This window comes from Carassius carassius, chromosome 7 (genome assembly GCF_963082965.1).
Source record: "Carassius carassius chromosome 7, fCarCar2.1, whole genome shotgun sequence".
NCBI classification, from domain to species: domain Eukaryota; kingdom Metazoa; phylum Chordata; class Actinopteri; order Cypriniformes; family Cyprinidae; genus Carassius; species Carassius carassius.
Genome location: NC_081761.1, coordinates 6,028,623 through 6,053,232, shown reverse-complemented (window position 1 = coordinate 6,053,232; position 24,610 = coordinate 6,028,623). Strand labels below are relative to the sequence as shown.

Genomic DNA, 24,610 nt, shown 5'->3' with positions numbered 1-24,610 from the left:
AAAGAAATGCATATTTGGTGTTGCAACAATATCTGAACTCAATGCAAAACCACTGAACGCGTGTGTTAATAAAAGGGCTCAGTGTTGCACAACACGCTGACGAGACGAGATGTTCTCTAGTGTTAGCCTTGAAATGAATATGTAAGTCTGCTCAGCAGAATATCTCTCTGTCTGAGAGTTGCCGGTTTTGTTCAGATGTGACTAAAGGAACAGTTTCCTGACAATAGCAAGAGATGAAATGTGGTTTCAGCACCATGGACAGCATTAATAAAACTTCAAAAGTCAGATCAAAGTCAGGTCTGGTGAGATGCAGCTTTTGGTTTTAAGTGCAAATGAAATTTAAAGATTTGGCAAAGAGGAAGATTTTCTGCATATTAAATATAATTTAGGTCTATATCTGATTTAAGAATGGTGATGCACCATAATTCATTTTTACTGAAAAACAAAAACCAAAGTTAAATCTTTCATTTAGCTAAAAGCTGAAATGGAAAATAAAGTTGATTTAATAATTAAAACTTAAAAAAAAAGTGAGTTCTATATACTGTATAAGCAATTAAATTACAAATAAATTATAAAAGTCAGTTTTTATATCACTGATATAATTTGTAATCCAATACATTGCTGAAACATGGACATTTAAATGTTATATGTAATAAAAATAGTTTTAATGACAGATTTATTAAAACATACATAAATTATTCTTCATATTTCATTATAAAATTGACCAAATTTGAAAGCTGAGATTTTGTTTCATATCCAAAAGTAAAAAAAAAAAAAAAACGCACAAGTTCAGTAGGATTTTTGGATTGTAGTGTTGATAAATACAATGCCTAATGAACTTTTTTTCATGCATCACCTGAAACCATAAAATAAAAGCACAGAATACAATCTTGGTTCATCAAACTGAAGACTGATTCAAATTCAAATTGAAATATTTTCAGTTCAGCAGTTTCAGCCAAAATGGAAAATTCACTTTAACCTAAATTCTTTCGGTTGCCAAAATTGTAGTGCATCAACATTTCAGAAACTGTATACACAACATTTATTGAGCATTTTTTGAGTTCACCAGCTCTGGCCCCACTTCACTTGCATTATATTGTAAAAGAGCAGTGTGAACATTTTGCTAAACATCTCCTTTTGTGTTCCTTGGAAAAAAGTTGAGTGAATTCCACCTTATATTCTAATATTACAACTGCCTACACCAGAGGACTTAGTGTACCTCTACTCATTCATACACACCTTCAATGAGAGTCTTACCTCAAGGGTCTTAGTGTTCTGAGCAGTCGCAGTACTCGTAAGATACCCAGGATTCTGTTCCCACCAGTGGAGGCCAGAGAGACCAGGATGTCCACAATAGACACAAATACCAGCAAGCCGTCTAGAACATTCCAGCTGCTCCTCAGGTACGAGTCTGGACCAGCGTACAGTCCAAGAGAAACCACCTGCAACAACAACAACATAGCAGTCATCATCAATGTCATCTGCATGTCATATTACTTTTTTTACTAGTTTATAAAAAAGTTAAAACAACCAAACTCAAATGTATGCCTTTAATTAATATTGTAGTGCTTTCCTACCTTCACAGTCATCTCAGCCACAAAGATCACAGTGAAGATGTAGTTAGACACTTTAAGAAACATCCGCTCCTGTCAAACAAATAAAAAAAATATATGAAAATGTAATTTAAAATAGCAACAAATCCACCACATGGGGACCAGTAAAAGAGCATTTACCCAGTCACCCGGTAACTTTTTACTGCATTTATTTCCCTTTTTATATAATGGAGGTATAATGGATATTATAATTTTAATATATATTTTTTTAGGACAGTTTGTTTATGGGTTTATATATGCTACATGCAACTTTAAAATGTTTTCTAAAGGGCAGAATCATACAGTTCTGAAAGCATTTTATAATATTAACCCACATAATCATTTATAATTACGATAAAAGAATATTAATAATTGGATTTATTAATTCTCTATAAATTTACAAATATTTTGTAAATATAATAGATCTTGATGATAGCACTAGAATGAGAGTTGTGATTGTGTTCACCGTGCTGTCAGGTTGGATCTCAGGTCTCTCTAGGCCAATTGTGATGCAGTTAAGGAAGATGAAAAACAGCACAATATGATCAAACATTTTATGAGTGATGACCTTTTGACAGCGCAAACGGAACCTGCATAGAATGAGAGAGGAAGAGCAGTGTGAATGGTATAGAAATGTGCAAGCACAGCATTCATTATGTGCTTATATGTGTGTTTGGTTGGTCTGCTGTATTGGCACTCACTTATTTTGGGGGGAAAATAAGTAAAGTGACCAATCCTCATGGTCTCTACACCACTGGGGTTTATACGGCTCCAACAGTCTCTTCACAATCAGACACCAGCTCTAAATGAAACAAAAACATAATAAGAAATAAAAAAAAACACGCTTAAAGAAAACAAAGAATAGAAATGCATGTTTTTTAAGAAAACATTAGCATATATGTAGTATTTCTATAATATCTGCAATAATTAACAATGTCAAGAATATCTGATCTACGTGACTGATATACTGTAATAGTATAATCAGTAATAAAACATTATTATAGAAAAGGCCCCACCTCCTCAAATTCATCATCATCTGCGCACTGTGTGGATGGTGGATCGGGACGTGTTATGTTGGGAGAGGATGGATAACCTCCATCTCTTCTGCCGTTACACTCCAAATATGGGCGTGGAACCTGGAGATGCTCTGGAAAATCAAATGACCCCAGACACGAAACTCTGCCCAGGCTGCCAGTCCTGCTGGATTTCCCATCTTCTGATTGGCTGTCATCCATGCTGTCCTGTCCCACTCCTGAAAGCAAAGATTCACGTTCCCCTGACTGAGCACGTCTCATTAGACTGGAGGCATGGCCAAGGCTGTTCCAACTGGAGCGGCGACTTCCCCAAAGGCTGGACTACAACAGACACACAAACTGTAGCTGATTATCACAGAATGCAACAACTGATAAAAAATTACACATACAAAAAAAAAGAATTAAGTTGACACATATACAATAATGAGAGGGACAATGTGGAGTATTTATAACCTCTTAGATATGACAATTTAGATGTTTCGATTAATTAATCTAATTAATCGCAAAATTAAATTTGACTGTGAAATATATAATTTAAAGCCATTAATGTGTTAAATGAGAAAGTATCAAGTATTAACATAGCTTTAGAAATAAATATTTTATTTAATTAAACATAAAATGTATTACACTTAAACATTTAGGCTATTAACTGTTCAAACAGTCTTCCAACAAACAAAAATGGTTGGCGTGGTCTAAAGGGGTGTCCTAATTCTCTTAATGAGTAATGGGTGTTTTTTGAGTGTAACGTGCAATAAACCAATCAGAGTCTCATCTTCCATTCCATTTAAGTTGCGCTCGTGCCATGATGGATTTTCTATTTACAATTGGGCAAGCGCGAAGACAGAATGCGTCTCGAGATGAAACGGAGCTGCTCGTGTGCGACCTAATTCTGATACATGCGATGACTATCCATTATGACATGTAGGCATTTATATATATATATATATATATATATATATATATATATATATATTTAATTAGTCTACAAAAAAATTGTATGCATTGCAATCCTTTAACTTTTAATATGTGGCATGTTTGTGTGCTGCTGTGCGTCCCTATGTTTAATAAGCAGCATGTAAGCTCTTCGAATAACAAAGAAAAAACATTGCGCCAGACTTTAGACCAGGTTTGAGTTGGTCTATGGCGCAGTCTATTTTCAGCTCCTTAAAATAGCAATGCGCCAGCAATGCACCTGAACACACCTCTTTTTTAGACCAGCATGCCTATGGGTGCAAAATGAGAGCAATGCATTTGCTAATTAAGTGATGTGGTGCTGGACGGGAAAATGCGAATGGCGCCAGACTGAAACTAGCAAACACACTTGCGCTGCGCCTTGCGTCGCATTGTGCCGGATGTTTTATAGGGCCCATTGTCTTTGTTACCAACAGTCTTCAAAATACCTTCTTTTATGTTACACAACAGTTTGAAATGACATGAGATTGAGTAAATGATGAGAGAATTTTAATATTTGGGGTTAACTATCCTTTTAATGTTTTTTATATATTATTATTATTTTCAATGATACTCTAAATAAGAAACTACATCTTTATGAGTTAAACTATGTCTTTATGAGTTATTTATTCATTCAATTCATTCAAATGGCTGATTCATTCAGAAATGAAGTAAATGGCTTTCTTTATGAATGAGCCTTTGAATCATTGATTCACACGATTCATTCAAAACGTGTATCCATTCATAAACTAAACACTTCTGTGTTGCTCAGAGATGCACAACAATTCTCCTGTGGCTTTAAAAAATATGTTCTCTGCAAAACTGAGCAAAAACAGATAATATTGTGTTTGAAATATAATACAATATCAACTTCTTATTTATTGAACTGTTGTAGGCTATTAAAACACTTTTAACTCCTGGTATTCAGGACAAACAGCACTTATGTGTGATATTGATCTCGATGATTGTGTGATATTGCTTATTTTATGATATAAATATGAGACAAAAACTCATACAGGGGCATTTTTTGTACCGATATTTAGAATTGTACAGCATAACTGCATTTATGGAGTTGTTGCCCTGCATCATATTTTGTCAACAGTCATCTGTATGAAATGTAAGATGATGATGAGGGCAGGGCCAATGCATTAACTGCGTAAAAATATTTTAACCGTGTTATTTTTCATAACTAATTAGTTAAGTTAACATTTTAAACTAACAGCCCTAATCTATACATTAGTGTTGTCAAAATTAGTGCATTAACACAGGCGATTAATTTTTCCAGTTTAATGGTGTTAATAATATAAAAGATATAACAACAGATGAAGATAATGCTTTGCTTATAGTTCAACAGTAAACCAAAATTCCAATAAAAAGGCAATAAACACAATAAGATGCCATGATAAAAAACATTTTAAGGAAGAAAAAAACCTTGAGGTGAAAGTTTGCTTTTGAAATTCCATGCTGAAAATTAGTGATGAATATTCATGATTGGAAATGGATAATTCTAATATGAATATAGATCAAAACATCAATTCAAATGTTTTGAGACTAACACTATTTGTGTAGGTTTACATGTAACAGCATTCACTCCTCACCAGGGATCTCTGGTCATGTGGCTCAGTGGAGGTGTTGCTGTTGCGCCGTGATTGGCTGTAGATGTGTGACACCTCAGTTCTGGGTGTGGCATTGAGCTGCATGGGTGTGTTGTGAGGTGGCATGGACGCCCGAGGTTCCAGGTGTCCGTTTGAGATGGGCATTAATGTCTGCATTTTCATCTCTGATCCTAATATCAACAAGAGAATAGCATAAAACAACAAAACGTGTTTTGTGTTTTTTTTTGGTGATTTGCTATTTTACATAAACCTTTATAATGTAAAGAACATTTTGTCATTTGCCATGTCAAAGATTGAAATCATAGTGAAATAAATGATTGAAATCAAACTTTGATGCTTGTTACCTCATAATTAGATTTTGAAACTTCAGCCTGGATTTCACAGACAGGGTCACATATAAACAGCTGTGCGCACACACACACACACACACACACACACACACACACACACACACACACACACACACACACACACACACACACACACACACACACACCTGAGTTCAGCAGTTCTCTCAGTTTGTCCTCATCACCATAGTCAGACGACATGTCATCATCAGTGTCTGATCTGCAAGCATCACCCTGAAAAAGAAACAGAAACGACATTTAAAGGCTAATATTTTGAATTCATAATAATGAATCATCATATTGTCACATCAACCCAATCCTCACAAGGCCAGCATAAATAAATGCAGAACAAATACAATTACATTTGCTCTTTCAAGGGTATGCAACTCTCTACCTTCTAATCTCATGCTTAGTTAACTTAAGTTGTCCTCGTCCTATTCGAGTCATTGCAACTTCCTTTTCCTATGCATTTAAAATCAACAGGACAGCATTTTGACCCATTCAAAAAGGAAATTTCACTAGAATTAAATTAGAAATTGAATTTATTGTGAAAAGTGGGCTTTAATACCAAAATGAACCAGGCTGTGTAGCTCCTGGATGGATTACGCCAAACAAGCAATGGCCACTGAGATTCAATATTTTACACTCAAACATCTCCTGTTGTGAATATGTCAAAAATAAAGAGTGACTGAAAAAAAAGTGAAAAAGGGAGCAAAGCAGGAATGAATAAGAATCATGTATTATTTATTACTTGTTCTTTTTTTTCTAAATAGTGTGATTCATGCAAGTGACTAAATCTGATTTATACATTTATTTATATAGTTTTTGTATTTTTATTTATTGATTTATGCATATTTGGTTATGTATTTATGGCTAGATGGGTTCTGTTTGGCTTGTGTCTCAAAAATTTAATGAAAACTTAAAACAAAATAAAAAAGTTAATAAAAACAATGAGTTTACAGTAAAACCACTTTCGATGAAGAAAACATTCCATGGTTGCTTTTAAAATTCCATGCTTCAAATTCGCAATGAATATTCATGCATGATGTAAAGGGATAATTCTAATATTTTATTTGTTTTGAGATCAATACTGTTTGCATAGAGGAAAAAAATCCTGCAAGTAACTTTATCTTTTCATGTATTTAAAATCAACATGAAATAACATTCAGACCTATTTAACTTCCATAAGCAGTGGTGTGCACTAACCTCTGGAGGGGCAGGGGTGAGATGGGTTTGTTCCCCCTCAGCTTGGGGTGAGTGATATGGCAAAAATATAATTTTTTTCCCTTTTTTTTTAAAATACCATGATTTTATCATGATTCTTTGTAATGTTGTTTTTTCTATTTTGCAAGCTGCTTGAGCATCACAATCAAACTAATTTGCCCATTATAAAGACAAAGCCTTTTAAGGTAACAAAATATGAAAAATGATGGAGGATATTAAGGCCAAAGTGGGTGAAGATAAACATTTTTGTTATTATTTTATCTTTGTTATTAAAAAACGAGAACAAAAATACACATAACAAATACACATAATATAAAAATTAAATAAACAGTGTTTTATTTCCAGGTAAAATAGATGTATTCAGCAGGAGCATTCAAAAAATTGAATGACAAGTATAATAATAAAACACTATACACATTGATTCCTATTAAAGCAACTGTATTACAGTTTTTCAGTCAAGAGTATTGAGTGATTTTTCTCTTTGTGTTTGGTTTTTTATTAACATTAAGGAATAGTTAACCTAAAATGTAAATAGGTTAGTGTTTTATTTTTTAGACCTTCATGTACTCACTCAAAAGTTGTTTTAAACCATAATGAGTTTCCTTCTTCCGCTAAACATAAATGCTATTTTGAAAAAGGTGGAAAATCAAGCAGTTCCTGGTCCACAGTGACTTCCATAGTATTTTTCCTACTATCAAAGTCAATGTGGCAACAGTTTGGTTACCCAGCTTTTGTGTTCAGCACGAGAAATATATTAATATAGGTTTGCAACATCTGATGCAAAAATGCAAAAAATTACTTTAGTGAATAAGTGCAGTGTCCCATGAGAGTAATGCCTTGTCCAAATAATACCCACACTTGCGGTCTTGGCCACTTAAGAGCGCGTGCTCGCGACAGGAAGTACATGTGCAATACTGTCCAGATCTTAAAAACGCACACCTCCGGAGCGGTAATCAAGGCTTAGTGTGTCGCATCATGTGTTGGAAATAAATCGCGAGACTTTTTGAAGTCTGTATTTATTTTGTACATCATTTGCAATTGCTTTTTATTACACAATTAGAAGCACCAAAAATTAATGTGTGACCCATAAGGTAATGAAAAGCATTTTCCTATGAAGCACATCATCACACCAGCTGCAGCTCAGCGTCTGTGAATATGCACTGCAGATGAGTCTCATCTACATGAAAATTACACACACAAATCAAACATACACCAATCCACACAATCAATCTTTGATGAGTCACCGAACTTGAAAGGAAACAAGAGCGTGTTTTTCTTATGGTCTTCATCCTCACTTGAACACTTGTGCCAAATACAGGAAATACGTCATATTATTATTCAAGTGATCTAGTGCAAAGACCGCAAGTGTGGGTATTTGGACAAGGCATAACTCTACCGCTGAGTTAACACTGATGTTAATGTATGTCGCAGTATATTGATTTAGCGGCGCCAGAACTGCAGCTGATAGAATGTGCGCTCTAAATCAATACAACAATATTTCTTCAAAAGCAGACTGTGGAGAAATTTTTATCGTCCACGATCAAAACTCTTCATATAGCACACCCCTTCCACAAATCATGGACCGGGGTCAGACCAAACTGAAAGGGCCTCAAAGGGGCAGGGCTTCAAGCCCCCCCGGGGCCACACCTCCAACCCCCCGCCTGTGCATGCCACTGTCAATTAGGTTTTTATTTGAGTGAAACAGGATATTTCAGCTGAAATAAATCCAACAGGAACAGATTTTATTGTGAAAGTTCTCTGTTCAATACCAAAACAAACTAGGTTGTGTACTTCCTAGATGGGTTATGTCACACAAGATTAGATTAGATTAGATTCAACTTTATTGTCACTGCACATGTAGGTACAAGGCAACGAAATGCAGTTAGCATCTAACCAGAAGTGTAATAAGCAGTAAGTACAGAATATACAAGGTCTATAATATGTACAATAACTATACAGATAAGTATTGTGGACATAATTTAGAGATTTTAAATACTATTAGCATGATATACAGATAGGTGTACTATGAACATACTATACAGATGGATTATGTAAAAGTGTATGTACACATGATTACACTATTGCAATGGACAGTAAAGTGCATAGAAAGAGCCAAGCAACAGCCATTGAGATTTGTTCATTTTAACTCCAAAATCTCCTATTAAAAAAAATAAAAAAGTAATGGAAAAAGGAGCAAAAAAGCAGGAATAAATGAGTATCTGCAATTTCCAGCAGCAACAACCGGAAAAGTGTGTGTAAATGTGTATTTGAGTATTGTGTAAGTAGGTAAAGTGTCCATTGTGTATGTGTGTGATATTTGTACCTTGCAGACAAAAAAAGAGAGAGAGATAAAAGACAGAGAGGAAAAAAGGAACAACAGATTGTTTGATTGAAAGGGTTTTCCCATGAAGCACATCATCACACCAGCTGCAGCTCAGCCTCTGTGCATGTGCACTGCAGATGAGTCTCATCTACATGAAAATTACACACACAAACCAAACATACACCAATCCACACAATCAATCTCTTTGATGTGACACCAATAACGAAAGGAAACAAGAGCGTGTTTCCTAATTTCCATGTGCGCTCAAAGGAAACCCTTTTTTTTCATGGTGTGCATAATTGTTACTGTGCTGTAATTGAGTTAGAGTGTAATAATTCTAGTCCTCTGATAGCATCTCACTCTTAACATGAAAAACCCCCTCTTGGAAACTCAATTAAATGCAATATGGCCATATCTAATTCAGTTGTGCAGTGGATTCAAGCAGATGTTTCACTAGAGGAAGTAGTTTCAGCAAGTTACAGTAGTAGAACCCCCACAATTTAGAGACTTCAGAGAGAATTTAGAGAATCTAGTTCACCCAAAAATAAAAATTTGCTGAAAATGTATTCACCTTCAGGCCATTCAAGATGTCAGTGAGTTTGTTTCTTCATCAGAACAGATTTGGAGAAGAAATTGAGGATCACTTGCTCATTATTGGATCCTCTGCAGGGTGGGTGCCATCAGAATGAGAGTCCAAACAGCTGATAAAACCATCACAATAATCCATAATTAATCCACACCATTCCAGTCCATCAGCATGCTGCGTATAACTGATATTAACTATATGTCTCAGCGTTACCGTCTGGGCAGAACTATTGTTCCAGCCACCAAAGACAGATTCGCAAATAACCTGCCTGATCTATCTCAACTGCTATTTGTACCCAAAAATACACATGAATTAGACGAAATTACTGACAACATGGGCACTATTTTCTCTAATATATTAGAAGCTGTTGCCCCCATCAAATTGAAAAAGGTTAGAGAAAAACGTACTGTGCCATGGTATAACAGTAATACTCACTCTCTCAAGAAAGTAACTCGTAGTCTTAAACGCAAATGGAGAAAAACTAACTTGGAAGTTTTTAAAATTGCATGGAAAAACAGTATGTCCAGGTATAGACAGGCTCTAAAAACTGCTAGGGCAGAGCATATCCACAAACTCATTGAAAATAACCAAAACAATCCAAGGTTTTTATTTAGCACAGTGGCTAAATTAACAAATGATCAGACGCCACCTGATTCAAATATTCCACCAACGTTAAATAGTAATGACTTAATGAATTTCTTCACTGATAAAATAGATAACATTAGAAATACAATAGCGAATGTAGATTCTACAGCGTCTAACACTTCAGTTTCATCCATCGCACCCAAAGATATACTGCAGTGCTTTACAAATATAGGACAGGAAGAGCTAAATAAACTTATCACTGTATCTAAACCAACAACATGTTTATTAGATCCTGTACCCACTAAATTACTAAAAGAGCTGTTACCTGTAGCCGAAGAACCGCTTCTCAATATCATTAACTCGTCGTTATCTTTAGGTCACGTCCCAAAACCATTCAAGCTGGCGGTTATCAAGCCTCTTATTAAGAAACCAAAACTAGATCCTAGTGTACTGGCAAATTATAGGCCTATTTCAAATCTTCCATTTATGTCTAAAATTTTAGAAAAAGTTGTGTCTGCTCAATTGAGCACCTTCCTGCATAAAAATGATCTGTATGAAGAATTTCAGTCAGGTTTTAGGCCCCACCATAGCACAGAAACTGCACTTGTTAAAATTACAAATGACCTGCTTCTTGCGTCAGATCAAGGCTGCATCTCATTTCTAGTCTTACTTGATCTTAGTGCTGCGTTCGACACCATAGATCATGACATACTCATAGATCGATTACAAAACTATACAGGTATTCAAGGGCAGGCTCTAAGATGGTTTAGATCCTACCTGTCCGATCGCTACCATTTTGTTTACTTAAATGGGGTGTCATCTCATTTATCATCAGTAAAATATGGAGTGCCACAAGGATCCGTCCTAGGTCCCCTTCTATTTTCAATATACATGTTGCCCCTTGGTAATATTATTAGAAAATACGGAATTAGCTTCCACTGTTATGCTGATGATACTCAGCTATATATTTCAACGAGACCAGATGAAACTTCCCAATTATCTAAGCTAACAGAGTGTGTTAAAAATGTAAAAGATTGGATGACAAATAATTTTCTCCAATTAAATTCGGATAAGACAGAGATATTAATTATTGGACCAAAAAACACCACACAGAATCTTGTAGATTACAATCTGCAACTAGACGGATGTACTGTTACTTCCTCTACAGTCAGAAATCTGGGTGTTATATTGGACAGCAATTTGTCTTTTGAAAATCATATTTCCAATGTTACAAAAACCGCATTCTTCCATCTTAGAAACATTGCCAAGCTACGAAACATGTTATCTGTTTCTGATGCAGAAAAGCTAGTTCATGCTTTCATGACCTCTAGACTGGACTATTGTAATGGACTTCTAGGTGGTTGTCCTGCTTCGTCAATAAACAAGCTACAGGTAGTCCAAAATGCAGCAGCTAGAGTCCTTACCAGGTCAAGAAAATATGATCATATTACCCCAATTTTACAGTCTCTGCACTGGCTACCTATTAAGTTCCGTATCAGTTACAAATTATCATTACTTACCTATAAGGCCCTAAATGGTTTAGCTCCTGCGTACCTAACTAGCCTTCTACCACGCTACAACCCATCACGCACCCTAAGGTCACAAAACGCTGGACTTTTGGTAGTTCCTAGGATAGCAAAGTCCACTAAAGGAGGTAGAGCTTTTTCACATTTGGCTCCCAAACTCTGGAATAGCCTTCCTGATAATGTTCGGGGTTCAGACACACTCTCTCTGTTTAAATCTAGATTAAAAACGCATCTCTTTCGCCAAGCATTCGAATAATGTATCTCTTAAATTGAGTGTAGTTGCATCTGCATTTTTATTCTTTAGCTTGGGTTAAACTAATTTTACTTTGTTGGATCAGCAGCTATGCTAATGATGTCTCTATTTTGTTTCTATGTTTTGCCACGGGATTTACATCCCGTGGTAACTAGGATTTACACAAGCTCCAGTCTGGATCCAGAACACCTGAGAAGAGATGATGCTGACCCTCAGAGGACCCCAGATGATGCTAACCTTGAATCAACAAACAGAACTAACAATTATTGCTACATGTGTGACTGCATCCTATAATTACTATTAATTAATAATATTGATAGTTCATCATCTAGCTGACTACGTCTTGTATTATTATTATTATTATTATTTTTATTTTTCTAAAATCCTGTCAAACGTGCACAAACTACTAGCTACTACTAAATATTGTAGAAACATAATTTTCTGTAAAGTTGCTTTGTAACGATTTGTATTGTAAAAAGCGCTATACAAATAAACTTGAATTGAATTGAATTGAATCAGTTAAAATCTTGAGAAGTAAAAAGCTGCATATTTGTAAGAAAAAAAATCCTTCAAATAAGGTCCAAAGTCCATAATAAAGCTTCCTCCAGTGAGAGTCCATCCCCTGTTGTTTCTCGTATCAAAATCCAAAGAGATAATTGTTTACATCTTTTTTGGACTGTTTTTACTAAATGTGCTTGATCGAGACATATTTCTCTACTGATTCACTCACTTTTTCACTGGAAAATGCAACATAACGAACAGAGAACTCATATTTTATTTGGAATTTATGGTATGGTATTTATTTCAATTAAAAATGCCTTGATGGATTTGTTTATTGTAAGCAGTTTTTCACTTCACAGTATGTTAACTGATGGACTGGAGTGCTATGGATTATTTGTGCATTATTGTTATGTTTTTATCAAACGTTTGGACTCTCATTTTGACGGCACCCATTCACTGCAGAGGATCCATTGTTGAGCAGGTGATGTAATGCTACATTTCTCCAAATCTGTTCAGATGAAGAAACAAACTCCTTTATATCTTGGGAGAGAGGGAGAGTAAACTTTCATCAAATTTTCATTTTTGCAAAGCTGCATTAGATACAAAATATCATAGGAACTGGTATTTATTTATTTTAAAGAAAGATATTACAAACACAATTTTCAAGCAAAACATTTTAAGAAAAAACCTATATTGTACTGAAGCCCCTAGTTCAACATCTGACATCTTACCTCAGCTTGAAAGCCCTCTACTAAGATGGCAACCAGTAAATTGAAGAGGACATAATTCCCAAAGGTCATCAAGGCCACAAAGTACAGAGCTGCCCAGGGGGAGGTGGAGGCCATGCCGTTATACAGAACAACATTCCAGTCCTCCTGGGTCAAAATCTGTAGAGACACAGGACGACTCTTAGCACAAAATGGTGATTTTTAGCATAAACATCACATTTTAAACTACTGTCTTACATTATGAGTGGGTAAATACTGTAGTTTATTGTACCAATAAAGTGTCTAAATGCTATTAAAAACATCAAAATGTTATTTTTTGCATGTATTACAACAACACCTCTATGTGTACAACATTCCTTGAAAGAATCAGTATTTTGGCTATAATTATTAATGGTGTATTTATAGTAACAAAAACTATATTTCATTAATATATAACATTTTATGCCAAATTATTGTCACTGCAGTCCTACTTACCTGATTTGCAATATTAAATCAATATTGATATAATAATAATAATAATAACAATAATAATAATAATACTAATAAAAATAAAACAATAATACAATATGAAAACAAATAGAAATATTAGTAAATATTACTATTTTATGATTATTATCATCATTGTGACCAATATTATTATTATTGTTTTTTTTATGAAACACAAATTACAAGTTTGTCCAGAATAAAATGTATTTTCTTTAAAAATACATGCTAATTCCCCTAATAAAATATCAACATTATTATTACTGCATTAAACCTATTAGACTTAAGTAATAATAAGTAATATAATATATACATTTAAACTTTCTTTTGGTTCATAAATTCAAATTTAATTTAAATTCAACTGCTAGTTTGTTTTCACTCCAGCACATTTCACACAGACATCCACCACAGAACCATCTCTCTCTTCCTGCAGACTGATTTAGAACTGAGGAAAAACAGCACGTTCAGTCTGCAGTTTATATTCTGCTTACAAACGTTCACACACACACACACACACACACACACACTCCCACCCACACCGACAGAAATAGAGATTAGGGAAATGAAAGGCTCCCGGTACCGAAGAAACCCTGACTCCGATGGCTTCCCTCAGGGCCTGGAGTTAATACAGCACCATATCAGTATTTGCACAAGTGTCACCACCGGTGACCTCATCACACTACCCAATACTGCAGGGAGAGGTCTGATGACCTCATCATGTCTGCAGTAATAAAGGGCAGGTTTCGATGACCTCAGCAATTTCAACTCTGACACAACTTGTAGAAGTTTAAATAATCCCAGTCTTAAAAGAATGACTGACACATACACAAACACATACATTTATACAGTATACAGCAAATCTGAGCTGCTGACTAATAGACAGATGTCCGCAAGAGGATTTGAGCATTTAGCCGTATTATATAATAATGTTTAGGCGGCAGAACAAAAATATAGGTTTGCTTAAATACTTTACAAACAATGTAAGGCCAAATTATTTAAATAACCATAAATATATAAACGTACAGCTTCAGAAATGGCTGTTTAGCTCAAACACCCAAGGATTTGTTACTTCATTTAGGGGAGGCTAAATACCCACAATCCCTTGCCTCAGCATTTTTGCAAAATGCTGCTGTTCCTACATTGACAAGTGAGTTTTTAATCAAAACTTGCCTCTGAAGACTAAAAATGCTATTTCTGGACTATGAATACAAGTCTCTGTAAGATTTCAACCGTCAGTTTAGTGACCTACAGACGTCTGGTGCTCAGCAAAATGTGAGGATTTCAGGAACAGCAGCTTCAAAAACTAGTTGTGTAGTGTTTTATCTTTCATTAACTCCTTCCCGCCATTGATGACTTATCTCGTCTTTTAAAAGAAAACGCTTCCCCGCCATTGACAAGTTTTTATGACTTTTCGTGTTTTCACTGTTATACACAAGGTGCGCTATTACACATTACGCTATAATTACGCTATAAACACATGTGAACAGGATGGAGAAAAGAGCAATCTCTTATGTAAACAGATGCATATGAGAAATACTGATCATCAGAAATAGACAGCATATAAATGAAAACTACATAATGTTACAGAATAAAATGTTGATCCATGAAGTGGTATAGTCTGTGCAAGCTTTGGAGGTGTTGATGGAAAGCGATTTACTGGATTTATGCTTTGATAACCATACTGAATATTATCCAGATGTAGTTTTTGATAAAAATGTGATTTTCACCTTTTTGCTCAAAATTATGCATTTTTTTTTAAACCTACCTATTTTAAAGTGTTGATAAAAAAACGAATGCTTTAAGCTAGGATAAAACATAAAAAAAATTAAAATAAAATTAGTTTAAAATTAGAGGCTATGATCTTTATTTTGGTGTATTGCATATTCAAATATTCATACACCAAAATATACTGGATGCCATCAAATTTTTGTGAAATCATCAGAAGCCCTGACGGTGGCTGGCAACTTAAAAAAAAATGCTTGCGGGGAAAGAGTTAAAGAGGATCTGTGTTACTTGAGCACAAAAACGTATAGTTCACCCTGAAGTATTTCTACCTGTTAACAGAATACAACGTCCATATATTGCTTATCGCAATCTTCTGACCTGGAATACGGTGACGATGGCCCAGAGAAGGGAGTCAAAGTTCTTCCTGTCCGACACAGTGTCTCCATTCTCCATCCGCAGAGTAAACTTACACCCAAACAGATGCATTCCCAATATACTAAAACACAGAAGACAAGAGAAAAAAAGTGACAAACATGGAAAAAAAGTTACAAAATTAAAAACATATACTGCATTAAATGTAAGAATATCAGGGTTATTCCTAAATAAATTTGACATACAGATTATTATTAATCAGATTATTTGAAAGAGCGGTCTAGTTTTTTATTAAAATCGCAAGTTCCCTTTCATGCCTATTACATTTTAATGTGTTATTAACAAAGAAATAAAATAATTTTGTTTTATCGAAACTAAAACATCATACTATATTCAATGTTAAATGTATTTATTTTTCTATATGTAAAATGCTGATATGCGCTAGTTTAGGGGCAAAATTAACCATTATGACAATGTACACTAAAGGTGAATAAATACTATGTATTATGCTTACTTGACTTTATTATTATTAAATAAATGTAAAGCTATTGAAAAACAATCATTACTTTTTCCCTCAATCAACTCTTATTAGTAGTTAGCAAGGTAGCTGTTAAGTCTAGGTATGGGTTGGACCTAAAATATGGTCATGCAGAATATGTGCTTTACAGATACTAATAAACAGCCAATATGCTTATAATATGCATGTTAATATGCATCTAGTTAAAAGTGAGATTTGGAACTTAAAATAAAGAGTTACCAAAGAAACCTACTTCATTTAAACTATGCAAAGGCAACATCTCTCACTTTTGTTTAGTAAAAGTTGAAAGTACTAAAATAACTAAAACTAACTGAATTAAAACTAAAACTAAAACAACAAAATTACTAAAACTCGAAATTAAAATAAAAAAGTGACAAAAAAGTGACAAAATCTAAAAAGCAAATTCAAAATATTAACAAAAAATAAAACAGTATACCGATGTATTAAATAACACTGGTATTATGAGTACATACAGTACATGTGATGGGATTGAAATAACGGAATAAAGTTGTGCTTGGGAAAATGAAAATGAAATGAATGACCAATCATATTTCTTCAAAAGTACTAAAAACCAACTGGGAAACAGTATATTCAGAATGACTCATCTGCTCTCAGTCAGTACTACACAGTCACTACTTCTTGTATGGAAGAACTTTCATACAAACCTAAAGATGAAGATGAAGAGCATCAGCAGCATGCAGAAGGTGGCCACATTGTCCATGGTCTTCATCAGTACCACCAGCTGCCTGCGCAGAGCCGGGAGGAACCGCACCAACTTTAGCACCCTTAGCAAACGAAAAGTCCGCAAAACCGAAAACCCACCGTCTGCCTGTCCAACGATCTCACACACACTGTAAAACCCAACCGACAGAACATGTGTGGTCAAAATACACAGTATTTACAACAAATGTACAGCGAACAGAACAGCACAGAACCTGATGATAACGATGATCCCATCAAAGATATTGTAGAGGTTGCTGATGTAGTCGAACAAACCGCAGGCCGAAAGCTTCAAGAGCATCTCTAACGCAAACAAACTAGTGAAGACAATATTACTGATCTCCAACACGTCTGTCAGCTCATCCGGCTGAAAGAGAGAATGGGTATACAATATCAGTCCAGTTTTCTGTGATACATCATAACAACTAGTGCTGTCAAACGATTAATCGTGATTAATTGCATACAAAATTAAACTAAAAGTTCAATCTAAACTAAAAACTAAAAGTTTTTGTTTACATAATATGTGTGAGTGTACGGTGTATATTTATTATGTCTATATAAATACACACACATACATGTATATATTTAATAAAAATGTAATGTTTATATAGTAAAAATATTTATCTGTAATTAAAATTGTATAAATATATACAGGTCTTTTATTGTATGTGTGTGTGTTTATATAAACATAATAACATAATAACACAGTACCAACAAATATATTATGTGAACAAAAACGTTTAATTTGGACACAATTAATCGTAGCACTAGTAACACCTAATGTAAATTTATGTGAACTTTTATGTCTACCAGAAAAAAACAACATGGTAACACTTTGATGAGGCCCATATTAATAATACATTATAAGGGTTAAAGGGTAAAAAAAAACGTATAATATGTTGTATCATCTCATGAATATTCATAACAAAAGTTTTGATATATTATAATATTTACTTATTTGTGGTTATAGCTTGATTTATAACACACTGAAAAATGATAACATTTTTATTTTCTCTCAAACAGCCATAAGATCAGATACCATGATCTGATGAGATGAATGTGTAATATGACACATTTGCTTTTAACTATTTGTATTGTAATATTAGTTTGATTATTTTGATGGTACCCTTTAGACAGCTGTTGATAAGTAACTCTGCAACTACATGTCAACTAGCGTACATTGGAGTGTTAGTATGTCTGCTACTGTAAATATATGCTAACACTTTATTTTGATGGTCAACCAACAGATAAACTGACCATTCTTGAGCATACTAATACTCTAATGAGAGTTAGTTGGCATGTAGTTGAAAGTTGCTTGCAGTCGATTGATTAATGGGACCGTCAAAATAAAATGTAACCATATAAAACATAGCATTTTTTTCAGTTGGAGTATTAAGCTCACATCAATTAATTAACATTAGCGCCACAGGAAAGACTCAAATAAGACTCAACATCTAACCACTCACAACCTGTAGTAAGATACTGTGCAGATCCAAAATAAACAATGTCGAGATATGATACAGTCCATTATACTGTAAATGAAGTATATTTAATAGGAGTTCATTGTGTGTTATAAATAATTATACTCTTAAACTTATAACCACAAGTACAGTACGTAAGCATTATGATGTATTATAATTGTTGTTATGATTAGTCATGAATTGATATAACATATTATAATTTTTTTTATAATCCATTATGCATTCATTATAATGCCTTAAGAATACCCTTATAATGTATTATAAATATGGGCTTCATAGAAAGTGTTACCAAAAAAACTTCTTCTTAGCAAGTCATGTGATCTGAGGAATTTGTAACACATACGTTGCTAACAGGAATGTATACAAAAGGAATGTATACAAAAGCTAAACTACAGTGTTGTTACTGTCATGACATTATATTTATGCTTCTCCTCTTTCTCTCCATGAGGCCTTAATGCTTGCCAAGGAAGAGCAGGCGAGCGCTGTTATGAAACGTGTCTACTGTAATGTAAATAATCATTGCCCTGGCAACAGTGTGAATGTCCTCTCTTCTGCCTTAAACCGGTTAATCTCAGACTCCTCTCAGTCTCACACTAATCCTAACCAAGGGGGTTAATTAAATGCAATATGAGCCAAAAACATGCATAGAGTCACACCACAAACACAGTGCCGAGGGATCATGTTGTATTACAATGAGTGTTTTTGAAACTGGGAATTTTTATTTGTATGTGTCAGCAAAAAACTGACATTAGAGGCAAACGGTAAATCACAATTTCATTTCAGGGGATTAACTGAGGTATTCATTATGGTTGTTTCTTATATGTTAATATGTTTTCTCTTTACATATTAGATGTTAAACTTACCAGGAGAAAGTATTTTGGGTTTTTAAAGTTTTAAAAAAGTTTTAAATCAACGTACTTTTAAAGCACACAATTTAAATTTGTAAAAAAATAAATAAATAAATAACAATAATATATATATATATATATATATATATATATATATATTTATATATATATATTAGGGGTGTAACGGTACGTGTATTTGTACCGGACCATTTCAGTACAGGGCTTTCGGTACGGTGCACGTGTGTACCGAATGACCGAAAGCAATATTTTGTGCGCGGAACATAGGTACATTTTCGTGTTTCCAAACGAACATATTAAGTGGCGGAAGTCTCCGCGTAAATCCCGCCCTGCAGCTGATACTAAGGCCGGTGACACATTGGCTGCGTGGCGTGAGCATGGCGTTTCTGCTGCATGTCAGTTGCGTGACGGCTGCTTTGCGTTTTCTGTGTCTTTACACACCAGAATCGTGCCTGACGCGGCGCTGGCGCGCTGCTGCTCCTGTAGGTGACATAGAGGAGGCCGCCGACAGACCAGGATCTTGTCTTCACGACAACAATATCTATACTTCATGCTGAGCATAAATATAAAGCCTACTGATAAAGGACACCATCAACAGTATTGACGGCAAAATAGACTATGTTTGACAGGTGCAATATGCCAGTGTGCCTAAGGTTTTCAAAAGGCCTCACACGATTGTGAACATCACTACAACTAGGAAAAAAATGATTGTAATTCAAACGCAGCTCCTGTCGGGATTTAAACAGATCTTTGCTCTTAATTCCGATCGGTGCAATGAAATAACGAAATCTGAGCAGGTCTAAAAACTGAAACTGTTGATGCTGCACTTTACACTTTGGAAAAGTTATATATATATATATATATATTTTTTTTTTATTCAAATAACAAATGACCTTGAAATAATTACAGGTTCCAGGATTAATTTTCTTATATGCAAAAAATAAATAAATAAATAATAATAATAAAAAAAATAATAAAATATAATAAAAACAAATAAAACTATAACCAACACCCCATCCCCCGCCTGTTATATATAATCCCGTGACATTAATACACAGCACTTAAGACAGCCTACAATACATTGCAGGAGTAACATTTCTATTAAGGTAGCAGATGAAAGGGTCCCAAATCTTGTGGAATTGTCCGATGTTGCCTTTCCAAAGGTATCTAGTTCGTTCCAGGTGTAGAGTAGACGTCAGTTCCTCAAGCCATAATTTAGCATCAGGAGGGTAAACCTTTTTCCAAAACAGTAGTAACTGTTTCTTGGCTGTTATCACACAATATGTGAGGAATTTCTGTTGAGCACTGTTCAACGAATATATATGGTTAGAATGTCCTAATATAATGAGCACTGGGTCTGGTTCCAAGTTTACATTAAGTACATCTGAAAGCATTTTAAAAACCTCACAACAGAATCCCTGTATTTTATGGCAGAAAATAAAACTATGAGCTAAATCAGCATCTTCTGATTTGCACTTGTCACAAAGAGGGGAGACATTGGGAAAAATCCTATGTAATTTCTTTTTTGAATGAGGCATAATCTTGTATTGACCGATTGTTTGTCAATATCCTCTAAACCATTCTGCCAAATCTCTTCCGAGATTAAGTTATATATATTTTTTAAATATGAGCAGGCCTACAAGCTGGGATTGGTAATGCTGCACTGTAATCATAGTTATTTATTTATATTTTTCATTATATTTTATTATATGATATTGGTTTGAGATTGAGAGTATTTTATTTAGTGGAGAACTTTGCAGCAGTATTTTATTTCTTATTCTTTTTTATTTTATATATATTTTATTAAAAAGTAAGTGTAAACAAATTGTTAAAAAAAGTTTATAGTAATAAACAACCTGCAGTTTAATGTTTGCATTTCTTTCCCTTACTGTACCGAAAATTAACCGAACCGTGACTTTAAAACCGAGCTACGTACCGAACCGTGATTTTTGCGTACCGTTGCACCCCAATATATATATATATATATATATATACATATACACACACACACACACACACACACACACACACACACACACACACACATTTAATCCATTTGAATTAGGCCAACATTAATTTTTGGTCACTAACAAGTTGCACAGATGCAATAGTTTAAGATCCAAAATTACACAGACACACTGGAAGGTTATTATTTTTTAATCAATATTTTTTAATTACATAATTTATTTAAGTATTCAACTAAAGCTTAGTCCTCATTTTCAACTGGAAAAAATCCCTTTAAACAATATTTTACTTTAAAGGGAGGGTACAATGGTGTTTCGTGTATTCAGAGTTGTTCACAATGTTAAAGATATGGATTCTCATGCTAAACATGGCCAAAGTTGTAAAAAATAATTTAGAAGAATGACTGAGAATTTCTGTGCCGAAAATCTTACTTCACAAACTGAGTAGTTTGTGAAACTGAAGAGGCCTATATATGGGGTAACTAGAAAAAAAAACCATTGTGAATGCAAACACGTCCTGGGATTGATTCTGGGATCGATCCCGGGTTGGGGACCTGGTAACATTACCGGGTACCAATGGCGTAAAGGGTGTGTCGTAGTGATGACACACGTTATCATGCGACTCTTTTACCAGGTGTTTTGAAGGCAGATCAGTGTTCGCGATTAACAAATATGTGCAAACTGTAATGAAGCAGAGATCAGTTAGCGCCTCACCGACGTAAGTGAAAGTTAACGTGACTTGCATTTTCAACTCGTACATTGCACATCACATCCTGATGTCACGTGTCATTATGGGACCTTTACGGGTTGTGTGTGAATGCACGCACAGATACCGGGAAATCACTGGCAGTGTGAATGAACCAGAATCTAACGATCTGGGAACAATTACAATAAAAACTCAGGTCTACTCAATGGGAACAATAACAACTCGGATGTTAATTAACCTCATTTGTGAAGTGTGTGTAAATGAGTGTATTATTTTCACCTGCTCATGGTACTCCACTCCCATGCTGAGTGTATTGATAAGGATTGCTATCATTATCCCTCTGTTGAAGTACTCGCTCTCCACAATCCGCCTCAAAATGGCTCTGGCATATTGAACACACATACACACACAGTTCTCATTCCCAGACTCCTTTTCATCCAAATCCTGGTTTCTTTTGCTCTGTTCTGAGTTGATGTCTGGCCCCTGTTTCTCTGGGTCAGATTCACTGGTGGAGTCGCAATTAACACTATCGCCTTCCTGGACACAAATTGGGCAGGAGGATGAATCTGAAGACACCAGTCCCACCCTGCTGTCCACACACACACTCGAGCACGTGCCAGGATACACACCTGCAGTGAAGGACGACAGTATTTAATATCACACACAGGAAGGCTGGGGCTAGTCCAAGTCCAATCCACACAAATGCTTTCCTACGATGTTTTCCTATGTGTCTATACAGAAACTGACTGTCAAAAATAAATATATTCCTACTTTCTAGCTTGCTTCCTAATCTACAGTAGTTGTCTAATAAACCTGGTATTGTGTTTTACGAATATTGTTGGTTGTAACGAACTGCTTTTGTAAATTGCTTTGTATAAAAGCATCTGATGAATGCATAAATGTAAATGTTCACTGCAGTAAATAGTGTGACAACTAGCCCCAGCCTCCCTGTTACATAAAATATTTTGTTATATAACCAGATAATTAAGCAATCCAGTGATGCATTAGTGACCTGATTACAGTTAACAACCCTGTGATTTGCTTTGATAAAAGTGATCGATACTTTCCTTCTCGCATATTCAGGGCAAAATTTGCATCTGCTTTTTGAGACCCATATGCTGTGCCTGAGATTCAATTATCTCTTACATGAAATTCACAATGTGCATGACTGACATATTAGTTCATTTCAAATATATGGTTTATTACCTGATGACACCAAACCCAGCCAAAAAATGAATATGTACATGATTCTGTGAGTAATTTTTGAAATAATAATAATTTGGCACCAATTCTTCAATTACCCTAATGGGATCAAACTGGACTTCTCTAAGATTTTATAGTTTTTAGTGTTAACTAAAATCACTTTTCTGTCATTTACTGTTTTTGTCACCAATGTTATTGTGTTGGAATAATATGGTTACCAGGGGAGCTATAGGATTTTTTTTTTTTTCAAACTGTTGTGAAATTAAATGCTACTGGCTTTCCAAAAGGTTTCCTAACAAGAAATCTGTTTTAATACAAAAATATTTACACAATTTAAAATTCACTACCACTCAAATGTTTGTGGTCAGTAAGATTAATTTTTTTAAAGAAACAAATACTTTCATTAAGCAAAGATGCATTGAATTGATTACGTAATCCAAGTTACATGTAATCAGTTAATACCCAGCTCTGATGATATTTATTAAATGCAATTTCACAGAAGTGCAGGTGAGGATGTACTTAACCTACAGGATGCTGAAACGAATCAAAGTTATGAATACATTTAGACCAAGATGTTGAAAAACCCAAGGCTTCTTCACCAGGTAATTTCAGGCAAAAGTCAAGAGGCACAAAAATAATGACTAGACAGTGTGTGAGTTTGTTCAGACGTTTCCCTCAATTCAATTTGGAATTATTAGGGCATGTCAAGTGCGCAAAGCCAAGAAAAAAAATAAAGAATTCCATTATCTACGTTATTAAGCTAAAACCCCAGAGACAGAATTTACTCTTAATCCACAAACTCAAAGTCAAATTTTAAACATGACAGCAGACCCAAAACACTTCACTTTTTGCACAGAGATTGCAATATTTGTACTTAAGGTTTAATTTTTTATTTATTTATTTTTTGTACGGTGGCCCCTAAAAGTAAACCTTTAATCCACAATTCATATAGCTCACACTTAATTTTGATAGTCCACTTTAGATATTCTACTAACTATAAGTCACTTTGTAACTTCATGTCAGTCAGCTAACTGCAGTTAATTTGCAACTATATATCAACTAACTCTCATTAGAGTATTAGTAGACTGTTAATTTAGGGTTAGGGTTAAACAGAATAACTTGGCAATACTTGCAAAATTGACTTGTTGAGTATATTAGATTTTTCTGATGTGTGACCTTTATCCAATATCTGCATTTCCAATACACACATTGTGAAACAATCCAGGGTAAATGTACTGACATGGTATCCAGGTCTACAAAACAAAAACCAGCCCAATTGTGTTTTT

General features: G+C 34.6%; 1 protein-coding gene across 1 annotated transcript in view; it reads right to left on the bottom strand.

The window, feature by feature from the left end:
* LOC132143411 (voltage-dependent T-type calcium channel subunit alpha-1H-like) overlaps window positions 1–24,610 on the bottom strand; it is a 51,236-nt gene that overhangs the window by 12,531 nt on the left and 14,095 nt on the right. Inside the window, exons 8-19 of the mRNA XM_059553600.1 lie at window positions 22,401–22,750; window positions 17,320–17,471; window positions 17,050–17,235; window positions 15,853–15,970; window positions 13,270–13,425; window positions 5,690–5,774; window positions 5,176–5,363; window positions 2,609–2,947; window positions 2,294–2,394; window positions 2,059–2,182; window positions 1,578–1,646; window positions 1,258–1,442 (exon numbers count right to left, since the gene is read on the bottom strand). Coding sequence (XP_059409583.1) covers window positions 1,258–1,442; window positions 1,578–1,646; window positions 2,059–2,182; window positions 2,294–2,394; window positions 2,609–2,947; window positions 5,176–5,363; window positions 5,690–5,774; window positions 13,270–13,425; window positions 15,853–15,970; window positions 17,050–17,235; window positions 17,320–17,471; window positions 22,401–22,750 — 2,053 coding nt within the window. The remainder of the gene's footprint in view (window positions 1–1,257; window positions 1,443–1,577; window positions 1,647–2,058; window positions 2,183–2,293; window positions 2,395–2,608; window positions 2,948–5,175; window positions 5,364–5,689; window positions 5,775–13,269; window positions 13,426–15,852; window positions 15,971–17,049; window positions 17,236–17,319; window positions 17,472–22,400; window positions 22,751–24,610) is intronic.